The following is a 12,791-nucleotide window of genomic DNA, read 5'->3' as shown; positions in this document are numbered from 1 at the left end:
CCATTTTATAATCATCTATGAAATTTTGCCAACGTTTTTCGACTAGATTTCATTTGTCCTTCTTCTCCAACCAAAGCACGGAGTATTGTAGTCAGGTATCGCCAATATGTATATCTGCAGATCTACAAAGCTCTCCCCAAAAAATCACCGCAATTAAGTTAATGGGCGGTAAAAGGAGGATCATTTCGAACCAGCGACATTTTTATTTTAAAAATTTTCTTTCTGATGCATTCCTAAGGCGTCTAGATACATTTCTGCTTAAAAAAAAATTTAAAAAAGTCGCTGACGTCTTTTTGGCGGTTAGCGCTCGATATTATTTTAAGTTGTCTATGTCAACTCTTAAAATAAAACAAAAATTATTTATTTTGTTGAATTTACTTTCATTTAATTATTTTGAAAATAATCATACAGCATTATTTATGTAAGTATAATAAATCATTTTATATCAGTTTAACGACTTATCAATTACAAATACAGTTTAATTACAAATTACATACATACATATATACAATGGCATAAGCCTCGTTGTTTATCGTTTTATACAATACATATGTACATTTACATATTGTTAAATTACTTACAGTCTATAAAGCAAAATAGTTTGGTCGAAATACATTCATTTAGTTTAGATAGTAATTTATGAACATATATTTAGTAGGATTTACATATATACATACATACATACTTTGCTTAATTTATTAGTCGTATAAATTATTATTATTAATCACAAGCCATTGGTGTGTGTGTGTGTGTGTGCGCGATTTGAAAATGCCAACATTTAGAATGTTTGTGTTCGCTAAATATACTTACATATATGTATATGCTTTTTATTTATGTAGTGTATGTAGATATACATACATACACAAACATGTACATACATGCATACACATGTATGCGTATTGCTCATAAAGAGATTTGGCAAATATTTTACGAATATGTAGTATCTATAACAATAAAAAAATACTTAGTATAGTGTAAAATATAGACGTACACTTAAAAAAAATATTGAAATACGTAGTTTGGACCCTTTGAATTGAACAAAGAGATATGTTGAAAGTGTAGGATTAAATAATTAAAAAAAAAGTAAAAAATGTAAACTAGAATTTATGCGATTTTTGTGATGTAGTTTTTATATTTGTGCTGTATAATACACATTTACTGGCGCTTTGTATAAAGTCTCACTCTAAGCGAGACATTTTTAATTTTTTTTCATACTAAAAAAACTTTCTAGGCTTATATGGGTTAATTTCAAAACTGCAGTTATTGAAAAAAATGGGTTGGACAGAAACCGGGGTTTCCCAGTGCCCGTCCATACATAATCATACATATGCTCATATATAGTACAGTGATGCCTCAATAAAATGAACTTAGATACAACGAAAAAACTTGATAAAATTACACTAACGGTTGGCTTGGATTCTTCAGCGCAAGGAAGTTTCGACTCCACTTAGCAAATTTTGGATATGTTTCTAAAGGTTGTAAAGGCTCGTGCGTTAAGTGAACATTGTACAACTGGTTTTAGTCACTATGAAAGCGTGAACCGCACATTGGGAAAAAGACCGAGACTAAGTTATGACGTTTTTTCCGAAATTTGGTATTTACTCTTCTATCGAGGCTTTCAGAATATATAAAAAAGACAAACCTATAGATTTAATGAAACATTAGTCAAACACCTTATCCAGGTTTTACTGTAGAAAACATATGAAGTCCCGGCACGCCCACTTATGAAAGGTGAAATTTACCTTATGGCGACAAATGAAAGTTAAAACTTGATTCCTATGATTAAGTACTTTTTTTTTAGAAACATTTACATAGTTTCAGGAAAATATTTAATAATTGAAGGCTAATACATAATAATAATGTTTTGAAAAATTTTTCCCGAACATGTTTTTTAAGTATTTATGTATATATATATATTCAGTGCTTATAATAACTATACGACAACCACATAATGGAAAGTTTTTGTTTTATCAAAATATAGTTCATTCTATAAAACACACCAAATAAATCTAAGTCCCAGACTGTACAAAAATTAAAAACCAAAAATATCAACAAAGTTTCATCAAAATTTCGCCATATTCATTCATTTACTTATAAATTAAAAACCAAAAATATCAACGAAATTTCTTCACCATATTCATTCAGACTGAAAAAATCCTAAAAATTAACGGTATTTTGAAGCTATTTAAAACTTTATTTTTATATGCTAGACTGGACTATAAAACTGTACACCCATTTTGAATAAAAAGTGTTAAAATTTGTTGATTTTTCTAATTTATTTTACAAAGTTTGAAACATAGATTTATGTGATTTTTCTTATAAGGGCTGTCTGCAATTCTCAAGAAAATTAACAAGAATTTTTTTTTCATAATTTCTGTTGCTTGAAAAGTTAGTGTGATGTTGCTTTAGATTTGATTGAAGAAATTTCGGTAGCAGAAACTTTGCTTGCCATTTCTTGTGCGTAATTTTATATGAATTTTTCGTTTGTCATGCGAGCTGCAGACAGATTTATAGAATGAACTATATTTTAATTAAGAAATAAGTATAATTAAAAAGTAAAAAAATAAATACTCAAAACTTTTCAACATTCCAGTGTCGTACACTTATAATAAGCACCTTACCAATATCCGTTCAAATCATATTAAGGAGAGTCAAGTAACCGGAATATATGCCAACAAATTTTGTGATAGTTTATTGTGACTTTAAAAATCGCTGTTGCCACATTTCAGCGATAAAACCACGTTTGACAAATACATAGGAAAGCGCAGAGATACAATGTGAAGTCATTTTATTATATAAAATTATTACATATATTACTTTAGGATTCTGATAACTTTCAGCCGCGAAAAATATGTTTTTTTTTGTTTGAATCATAAATCTATTTCAAAATTGGTTTTGAAAACATGAACTTTTCTATTTTGCATTGGATTAGATTCTCTCAGCCCCATACACACGCCAATGCCAAAACTCATCGCATGAGTATTGCTTTAATTACTGCGCCTAAAACTATGTCGCAACTGTATTTCAAGCGCTCTCAATAACAATTGTCAAATAGGGAGATTCTCGAAATTTTGCAAAGTTTAGCAATCCGCGCACCGTTCGAGGGCTTTGCAAGAATTCGAGAATTTCTCTAATTTTTATATTCGTCGCCTAAGTTTAGGCGCAATAGTCAAAACATTAGTCATGCGATGAGTCATTGGCGTGGGAATAGCGCCGTTAATCTATAAAGTCGTACACACACATATACCCATACATTCATTTAGCTTTTCTTAAACTAGTAATCTTAATACTATGTGACTACAGAAAATTGGTTCATTTAATAAAAACATTCAACAAAAAGCATACGGCATTTTCACAACTAATTTAAACAGCTTTGTCTGACTGCAAGGAGTTAACACAAATCAAGAAAGTATGCTAAGGAAACACCTTTGTAAATCGACACTAAACACAAAATGTTTGCACTCTTTGATATACTACAGTTCACTTAAGCATACTTTTCGGATGCCAACTCGTATGCATACATAGATGATAGTTATACATTTTCTTATCATTTCATTCCCATCCAACTCATTCACCCCCCCTTTCCGCATTCCGCATTCCTCATGCATCGGCATACAATATAACATCATCGATCTTCACAGTCTCATTACTACCACCCGAATGATCTGAACCCGTATCGGGTGGCAATGCAACAGCCCCGCGCATATCAAATTCACTCTCATCCACTTCGGGTGTCGCTAGGCGTGCAAAAGTGGACGCAGGTGTAGGCATTGGTCGCTTGTGACTAACATCGGGCGCTGTGTAGACTGGCGGTGCGACCAAATGTTTATTAAGTGTACGCTGCGCAGCATTAGGCAGGTGAAAATTTGGCATATTTTGTAGTTCATGCGCCATGCGTTTGACATTTGATGGCGGCAGTGCTGGTCTATTATCGCCAACAATGCTGGACGCGAATGTCGGACTTGCTTTATGTGCAAGAAGGTAAAATGGATGTGGGCTGTTGTTGTTGTTATTATTATTATTTTTATTTTTTTTATTAGTGGGCGGAAGATGTGCGCGTGGCGCTGCGGTAGGCATAATCATGGACGGTTTTGTTGGTGGTGGATGTGGTGGCGCATAAGGTGGCAAGCGTTGAGCGTAGTCGGCTGTGTGGTTGGAGAGAAGAGAAAATGGTTACATTTTTGGTTTTTTAAATAAAGTAAAGTCTTAAGTATTTTTGGTTGATTTGGTTAAGTGTGGTGAAAATGTGGTTGCAGTGTGTGTTATCTCTACAGTCACCGATGAGAGGGCAAAGGGGCAAAGAAGCCTATAGAGTTTGTAGTAAGCTACCGACACCTTTTTAATAACTACATAAATCAAATAGTGCAGCCGATGTTTTAATTCTACTGCTTAATAGCTACAACTAGATACATATTTACTTGATGCATAGAAAAATAGTGTTTTTTTTTTAATACCTGAAGTGCATGTTTTCTCTATGTTTCTTTGTTGTGACTTGTGAGTGCTGCCAATTTTACTCGCGCGGAACCGGAGCGACTACTTTACATGATCGGAGTTTGTAGTGAAAGTGCATTAAATAGTGTGAATTCAGTAAACTTCTTTTTGTTTCTGAGGGTTTAAAAAAATTTTTAGGTACAAAAAACATTTTTTGGATTTGGCCGTAACTGAATTCACAGCTTTTTATTTAAGGGTTTTGATTTAAGCCAATTCAAGTTTTTGTGTATTTAAATTTTTATTACTTATTATTTTAATTTACTGCAATAAAAATTAATTAAAGGGATAAGCTTAAATAAACTTATACTAAACGTAGTATGTATATAAATAACGCCACTATTCATATTATTTACAAATAAGAGCACATTTAAACTAAAATATAGTATTACAACGAAAGCACTAAAAAAATAAATTAATTTGGAGTAAAATTATGCATAACAAATGATTTTCGTGATAATTAAATATTTATGATTAGAATATATTTAACTAACAACACGTTGTAACTTAAAAAAATTTTAGTTTCCATATATATAAAGTGGAAACGCTTACTTCTTAACTAACCAAATTTTTTTAATTATTATTATTATCTTGGAGTGGATGGAATCCGGCTAGTGCTATTACAGCTTGTGGGAGATATTCGGCCCTATCGCGAATTTCACGTGAACAAATATTTCCAAAATTTATAAAGCAAAACGAAAACAATTTTTCCCAGTCTGTTTTTCTGGGAACGGTTTATTCACATGAGCCTAGTAGTAAACGATCTCCTCCAACTACTCTCAGACAGTGGAATACACAGCCAATGCTATGCTGGTGAAATTCATAGTAGCTGAAAGAAATTTCGAGATCTCCCTCTGCGAAATAATTCAAAGAGACCTACATTTAACAAAAGGATATGAAAGGCACTCCCACAGCTTCAACGTCTGGTATGTGTTTGTATTACGGGATCAATGTGCGTAGAGCACACGGCAAAGCGAACTCTACTTAAATTCGCTAGAGAGAATTTTGGTAGAGAAAATGCCATAGCACGCACTGAGGAATGTGGTGAAACCAAACTCTCAGCTCCTGCTAGCCGTACACCCCAAAGATGTTATAGCATTTGAGTAGAGGTTCAGTATTGAATTTTGCAGCAAAGTAGCATGTATTGCCGGAATTTTGTTAAGACGTCTTTAGACGGTTTGAAAACTCTCGGAAGCATAAGAGCAGGAGTCGAGGATTCTAGAGCTGAGATATCGATGCCAATTAGAGGGCGAATATTTCTACGGGCAGAGGTTTACGCTATCAGGCTGTGTGTCGTTTCCAGGAAGTGCCAAAGAAACCTATGCTTTATGTGGCCACCCCTACAACTCTTCTAAACTTTTTGGGGGTTCTTTGGGTTAGCCGAACTGTTGTGAAGAGCAGCAGACATCTCGTACTAATGTCTATCTATCTACCTGTCTACATTACAATTTTTTGATAAATGTTATTATTTTAAAAATTTTTATTCGATTTTTTGGCGAAGATATTTAACTTTAAAAACTCTTTTGGCCGCACATCTTTTTGAAAATATAAATCACAAAATTGTGTGCTATACGTATACATATAAGACAATCGTTTTTGTTTTTAATTAGCATTTGCATCTTAAGTCCCACGCCTTCGCAGTTTGTTACTGTGAAATTTTATCGCTTTATTTATGCTTAAATTTTCGATCTACTCCAAATTATAAAATCAATAATGTCAATAAAAATTGCACTGTAGTTTAGTATACTATTACTAAATATTTACATATAGTTTATTAATCCTCAGCTCCACATAATGTTTCTAAACAGCTATCCCCACCATGGGCAATTATTACTCATCACATCATCATCACTTAAAAACTAAAAAAATAAATGGTTTTCGCATGGGCAAATTTTACCTATGGTGCGGAGCTGAGGGTTAAAAAAGATCTAAAGCTTAATTTTTGTTTTAGTTTTCGAGAGGTACTACAATTACAGCGCAAGAAATTTAGAATAATTATTCCATAAATATGAAATCCACAAAACTGTGACTATCAAAGGATTCTTAATTTTTTTCATCGTAAAACTTTAAAATATGTACGTTTATTTTTATTTTTTATAATTAAATTCATTTTCTTAATTGCTTTTAAGCAGTAATGGGCAGGGAGAGCTCTTATTCTTTGCACGCTTACACACCAGCGAAGACCAGAGAGAGCTTTTACTAAAAGTTCAGCATTATAAGATCTAAAGCACTGATGGGCACTGTCTTGCCCGCGGGCAAAGCTCTTTAAGCTTTCTATACATTTTTTATAGGGGCGTGCAGAGTAAAAGCTTTCTCTGCTCATCGCTGATCTAAAGCACTGATGGGCACTGTCTTGCCCGCGGGCAAAGTTCTTTAAGCTTTCTATACATTTTTTATAGGGGCGTGCAGAGTAAAAGCTCTCTGCTCATCGCTGATCTAAAGAAAGCTTATCATTTCAGTCGTAACTAACATACACAATGTATAGCTTAGAAAAGCACTGTGTCCATTACTGCTTTTAACTGCTCTGCAGTGGGATTTCAGTAAAAGCTACTGCCGCACAAAATGTCGATGTCGAGCTTTTGCATAGCTTTGTGATTGGCGGTATGCTTTCACCACAACAACTACTTAAGTACACCAATTTCCAGTCCATATTCATTACATTCTCTTTCGCATTTTATTAATTCACAGCCTTCAGTGCGTTAAAATGTAAAAAATGTGGGGGAATAAGTGTTTACTTCAATTCTTCTAATTGTTTTCGGTGCCGGTGACAAGAGTGCACTTGTATAGTAAATTTGTGTGATGCTCGTGCGATTTTTTCTTCCCTAGTACATTAAATTACCTCGATTATTAATAGGTTCGGCATATTCCAATTCGGTGCCTAGACCCGTCGTATGATCAAGCGGCGAAGCATATTCACGGCGATCCGCAGGTGATGCGTAATCAGGCAGCAATGGTTGACCCAGCTCTTCGTAGAATGGTTCATTGGGCACATTGGTCGCGTCGTCATTGCGACCATTCATTGCGTTATTTACGCGTTCTCGCTCTCGTTCTATTTCGCGTTCGCGTTCACGCTCGCGCTCTCTTTCAATCCTCGCCGCCTCCATGCTGACAACAGTGTGTGATGTATCTATACAGCCCACCGCATACAGAGGTCCATCGTAATTCTCGCGTTGCACTTGCTCGAAGCTACCCGTGCTGTAGACTGCTTCCAGCGTACGTTGAAGCGATTGCGTTTGCGGTTGCAAGTGCTGTGCCAATACGCTGCAGAAGGCATTCAGGTCTTCCGAGCGTTCAATTTTACTCAATAAATTCTCGATTTTCGTAACAGTTCGTATGCATTGCTTCTCTGTACGATTGGTTTGCAGCAGCTCCTGGCATAAACGTTCTACGCGTGCGTGAATGTGTGGATATCGCTTCTGGATGAGTTGTAGGGCGCGTTCAATGATGTGTCGTTCGTTTTGTGTAAACTCATGGCGATGATGATTGGAGGACATCATTCCACCAGCGCTGCCATTTTTCTGACGACACAGGCAGCGCAACACCAGCACTAGTATAATGACAACGACGACAGCCAAAATTATGGCTGCACTGAGGTAGATATATATCAGCAGTTGCGAATCTTGGCGCTCGAGCTCTTCGAGTGTAAAGAATTTGCCGTCCACCTTCTTGAGGTTGCGATTAGCGCCACAATCAACAGTTGTCTTCGTCTCATCGCACACTTCATTCTCGTACTTTAGCATATTAAAGGTGGTAGCATTGAAGCAAGCACCCAATTTCGTATCGATTGTACAGTAGATTTCGGAGCGCAAATCGCGATCGGACAGATTGGCCAGCCAATCTCGATTGCAGCGACACGGTGAATTGACGGAGATCTCACGCATTATACAATGACGATTTGTTATATTCAAACCACCCGGCTTGAGTTTTGTGAGCGAGTTATTTTCGAAACGGCAAATGCCGGGTTTCTTTGTCTCCTCCAGTATAATGCCACCGAAGTCACCGAAAATATTTTTCTCAATTACAATATTAGACCACTCCTTGACGCGTAACCAATTCTGGCCGAGATGTTTGATGCGATTGTCGGTAATGGTTGCATTGATGGCGTTTACATGTATGGCGTTTTCGTGAATGGTATCGATTCTGTGGTAGATAGAGAGTTATCAGTTTTCATTCTTATTTGGAAAATAGCTGAGCTTGCGTGATACTTACTGGTTATTTCGAAAAATCAGCTCGTTTATGCCGCTGCCATGTATGGCCTCGCCTTCGATGTAGCCGATAACGCTTTCAGTGATGGACAAATGCATGCTAAACAACTACAAAGATGATTTATGAAAATTTGTTTGAGTTAAGTGGAATTTGCTTTTAGCCTAGAAATGGGCAGATAGAGCTTTTTTTATTTTTAACCTGTGCCCGTCTACACAAAATTTATAGAGTGCTTAAAAAAGCTTTACAGCGGGCAAGGCGCTGACCATCACCGATTTAGACTAGTGACGGAAGCTCTTGTTCTTAGCGCGTCTATATAAAAAATGCTAACACCCAAAGCCTAGGCCTCGAAAGAAACTCTTTAACGCTGCTGACAAAGTTTTTACTCTCCATCTTGCCTGCGGGCAAAGGTCTCTAAAGCCTTCTATACACTTTGTATAGACGCGTGCAGAGTAAAAGCTCCCCTTGCCCATTACTGATTTAAATACTACAGGTAGCTCTAAACGACGTCTCCCTTGGGATTTCGTTTGGTTGTAACTGTTATAGACGGACACGTATACAGTAAAAGCTCTATCTGATCGCCACCGGTATCAAATCTACATAAAACCTAAAACCTATCCCGTTAACTGTTGAATATTAAGATTTTTTTTTTTAGATCATTGCAAAATTGTCTTGTTTGATTCTTAATTTTCGATCTAGAGTCATCGTTAAATTGGAATTTTATCTTTGTGGTTTTTATTGTTTTTGATCAAAATAATCGTTATTTTGGATTTTTATTTACATCGATGATTTTTTTAACCGTTATAATGGAGACTGCATTTTTATGTCCGAATTTAATTCTTTAATGGTCTAAAAAATTCAATCTAAAAATAAGGGTTAGAATATGATCGAAAAAGTGAAAATCAAAAAATAACGATCGAAAAAATAGAAATCCAACAATTACGATTATTCTTTATCGTTTTTTTGTTTGTAATTTTTTGGCCTAATATGGCTTTATGAAGAATTATTCTGGAAGCTATGGTTGTTTTTTCCACAATAATTTTTCATAAAAAACGGCTTCAAGCTCACTTAATTTGTTTAATGTTATTCTTGAACGAAAAATTATCATTTTTAAAATAACGGTTAAATTTGATCGAAAAAATTTAAATTCAATTTTAGCGACTAAATTATAATTTTTATCACTTATAAAGATCATAACCGTTAGGGTCCCTTCCGCGGATTACATTTTGCTCGTCTCTGATTTAGTCAAACTTTGTCTACACTCACCTTTTCGGTAATAGCCCGCGATTTAATAACATCGATGCGACTATTTACGAAAGCAATAAAATTTATAGTATTGACATCGAAAGAGCCGCTATTGATGGTGCCAATGCTGCAATTGCTGAACTTAATCTCACGCAGGGATGCTTCAAAGCGGTAGATGTTGTCGATGTGCGAATTCTCGATGTGTAGCTGAAAGAAGAGGAAGTTTTTGAAACTAAGTATTTATTTCAATAATTTTAAATGATGTTTCGATTGCTAGCATGGACAAAGAAAGTTTACCTTTTTTGAACCAATGGAGTCTAATGCTCTCGAAAAATCGATTAAATTGGTTTTAGAAATGGGAACAATTTTTTGAAATATATACCAGTGAAAAATGTGTCTAGTTTTTATCGATGCAACTGCCCGAGTTAGGCCATAGTAAAAACACCAATCCCCCTATACAACCGAAAATAACTTACCGTTGCATTTGCTGAATTAAAAGCTTTCTCCTCTATACGCAAATCGGCTACACCCACAAATCGTCCGTTGATTTCGGCTCTCTTGAAAGCATTCGAGTATAAAATCAAGTCGTTGCTATTGCGCACAGTGAATTTTTTATTGCCTACAACAGAGCAAAAAATAAATGATAAATTTTTAAATGAATTTCAAATTAAAATTTGCATTCAGCACTCACCTAAAAATGCTCGCTCTCGCACCACCACCGAAAACACATCCTGCATCAAAATTTCTGGATAGGGTCCAATGATGCCATCACCACCTGGAAAAGCGCCTGTTGTGATTTCCACTTGTTCGCCATCTCGATGTGAACCAAAAATACTGAATCTATTCATGCGTGAATTATTCACGAATAAATCCCTTTCCAAGCGGAAATGTGTATTTGGCGCTAATATAATTGTAATTGATTTAGCCGTATGTGGTACGCGGTAATTCGTTCCGAAAATGTCACTCAACTGCGTTTATAAGAAAAAGAAAATAAAATGTGCATAGATCAATAATGTGGCGAAAGAAGTTTATAACTAGAATCTTTAGCTAAAGTGATAAACTGCTAATAAACTTGATAAAAAGATAAATTTATAATTTTGATAAATGAACTGTCAACACAATGGACGAGGTAAGAATGAAATGTAATTAGCCATATAAGCTAAATAATAAAAAATTTTATTCAATTATTTTCCAAGGTGCGTTTATGTAAGATCAAGTAGGGAATATATTTCATATATATATATGTCATTTTATTCTTACGACACTACTTTCAAAAAATATGGTAATCAATTTTTTGATTTTGTAGAAGACAGGAATAATCAAGGCGCACGCCACAAATCGGAGGAGAAGCTTGGCCAAACACTAGCATACATACACTAACCAGAATATGTTGCCGTACAGGGTTTTTGGTTTTTAATATTTGCAATGTTTTTCGAAATAAATTTTTTTCGTTAATTTTAATAGGAATATAATTCATTCTCAAAAATCAACGGTATTTCCTTGAACTGGCTAGAAACAGATGGTCAGACATACAGAGCTGCAAGATAAGAAGATAGCTTTAACCTTATTATAACAGGTAGAAGATGTCGCAACCCTATTAAAAATATTTTTGAATTAGGGATCTTTGAAATACCTTCCATTTGATACCCATAATATAATGTTTTAATTAAATTGTAACTAATTTCGAATAGGTGGCAACCCTATACGAGTCTTCGCGGAGTTAATGCCTATTCAGATAACCTTAAAATCCAAAAGATTATCTGTGTACAAAATTTCATCAAAAATCGTTAGAATCGTTTCCGAAAACCCTATGGATATATATACATATATATGTACAAGAATTGCTTGTTTAATGTAATAAGATAAATTTAAGTAAAAGTTCTGAAACTTTGAGAAAAATCAATTGCTTTGTTTTTCTTCATAAGGCCCATTGTATCAAAATTATCTACATACATAGTTATGCACGGCACGTAAATGAGCTCAGTTTACTGCCGGGTTAAAAAAAATATATACTAATTCGCCTTTGCTGATGAATCATACTTGATATGCGATATCAAAGCATTGAATTAGTAAGCAAAAATAAATATTTATACTCTACAAACTTCAGTAAATTATTTAATGCAAGTGCAAAACTGTGTCAAGTCCAAAGTTACTTCTTGAGTTTTCGGAAAATTATTGTTTATGTAGTATAATGTAAATTCTAGGAAGATTGCGGCAAACTATTTAACAAGTGCATCATTATTTTAGTATACTAGCATATGTTCACCTGCATGAATGGCCTTAGAACTCTTTTTGTGATTTTATTTTAGTTAAAATTTGTGTTCCAAAAAACGGTCTGAAGCACATGCTTGAAACATGAGTGCCCCTTGATTTTAAAGGCTTAGAGATAGTCCCTTCAGAGTAATTGTGGTACCTTCTTGTGGGGGTCGCTGACAAAAATTTAGGCAACCAAATAAATTATAAAGCTACACTATGCAAAATAGGTTCAAACATGATTTTCAACTTTAATTGTATGCTGCATTTACTAGATTGTCTTCAAGTAGTTTTTACAAAAGGTACAACCTGCGACCAAAGATAGCACATCAACATTATGAACAGTTTGATTTTTATTAATATTCATAAATTTTTTATAAAAGTATAGATAATTATCAAAAAAAAACCATATATAATACATACAACCGAATTTCTAATAATAATAATAATAATTCGAATTTTTAACTGTGTACAAAAATTAGAAAAAATTCAACAAACTTCTCATCACAAGTTCAATTTACGAATAAACGACACCAAAAAAACCTCGTGATAAATGTAATTTCGTAACGGTGCACCCATATAGCCGTATCAGCTGGTTTTAA

General features: G+C 34.5%; 1 protein-coding gene across 1 annotated transcript; it reads right to left on the bottom strand.

Annotated features, from left to right (window-relative positions):
* Positions 1-2,240: 2,240 nt before the first annotated feature.
* Positions 2,241-10,904, bottom strand: LOC108368772 (uncharacterized; the record flags this gene model as incomplete). Its single annotated transcript, XM_017623684.1, has 6 exons — positions 2,241-4,145; positions 7,328-8,628; positions 8,698-8,801; positions 9,958-10,143; positions 10,413-10,555; positions 10,628-10,904. Coding segments are annotated over 6 exons (2,556 nt in total), but the record flags the coding sequence as incomplete, so codon positions are not given.
* Positions 10,905-12,791: the final 1,887 nt, after the last annotated feature.

The sequence above is a fragment of the Rhagoletis zephyria genome, unplaced genomic scaffold, assembly GCF_001687245.7.
Source record: "Rhagoletis zephyria isolate East Lansing unplaced genomic scaffold, Rhagoletis_zephyria_1.1 Rzeph_scaffold_03309, whole genome shotgun sequence".
Classification (NCBI taxonomy): domain Eukaryota; kingdom Metazoa; phylum Arthropoda; class Insecta; order Diptera; family Tephritidae; genus Rhagoletis; species Rhagoletis zephyria.
This window is presented reverse-complemented; position numbering and strand designations above follow the sequence as displayed.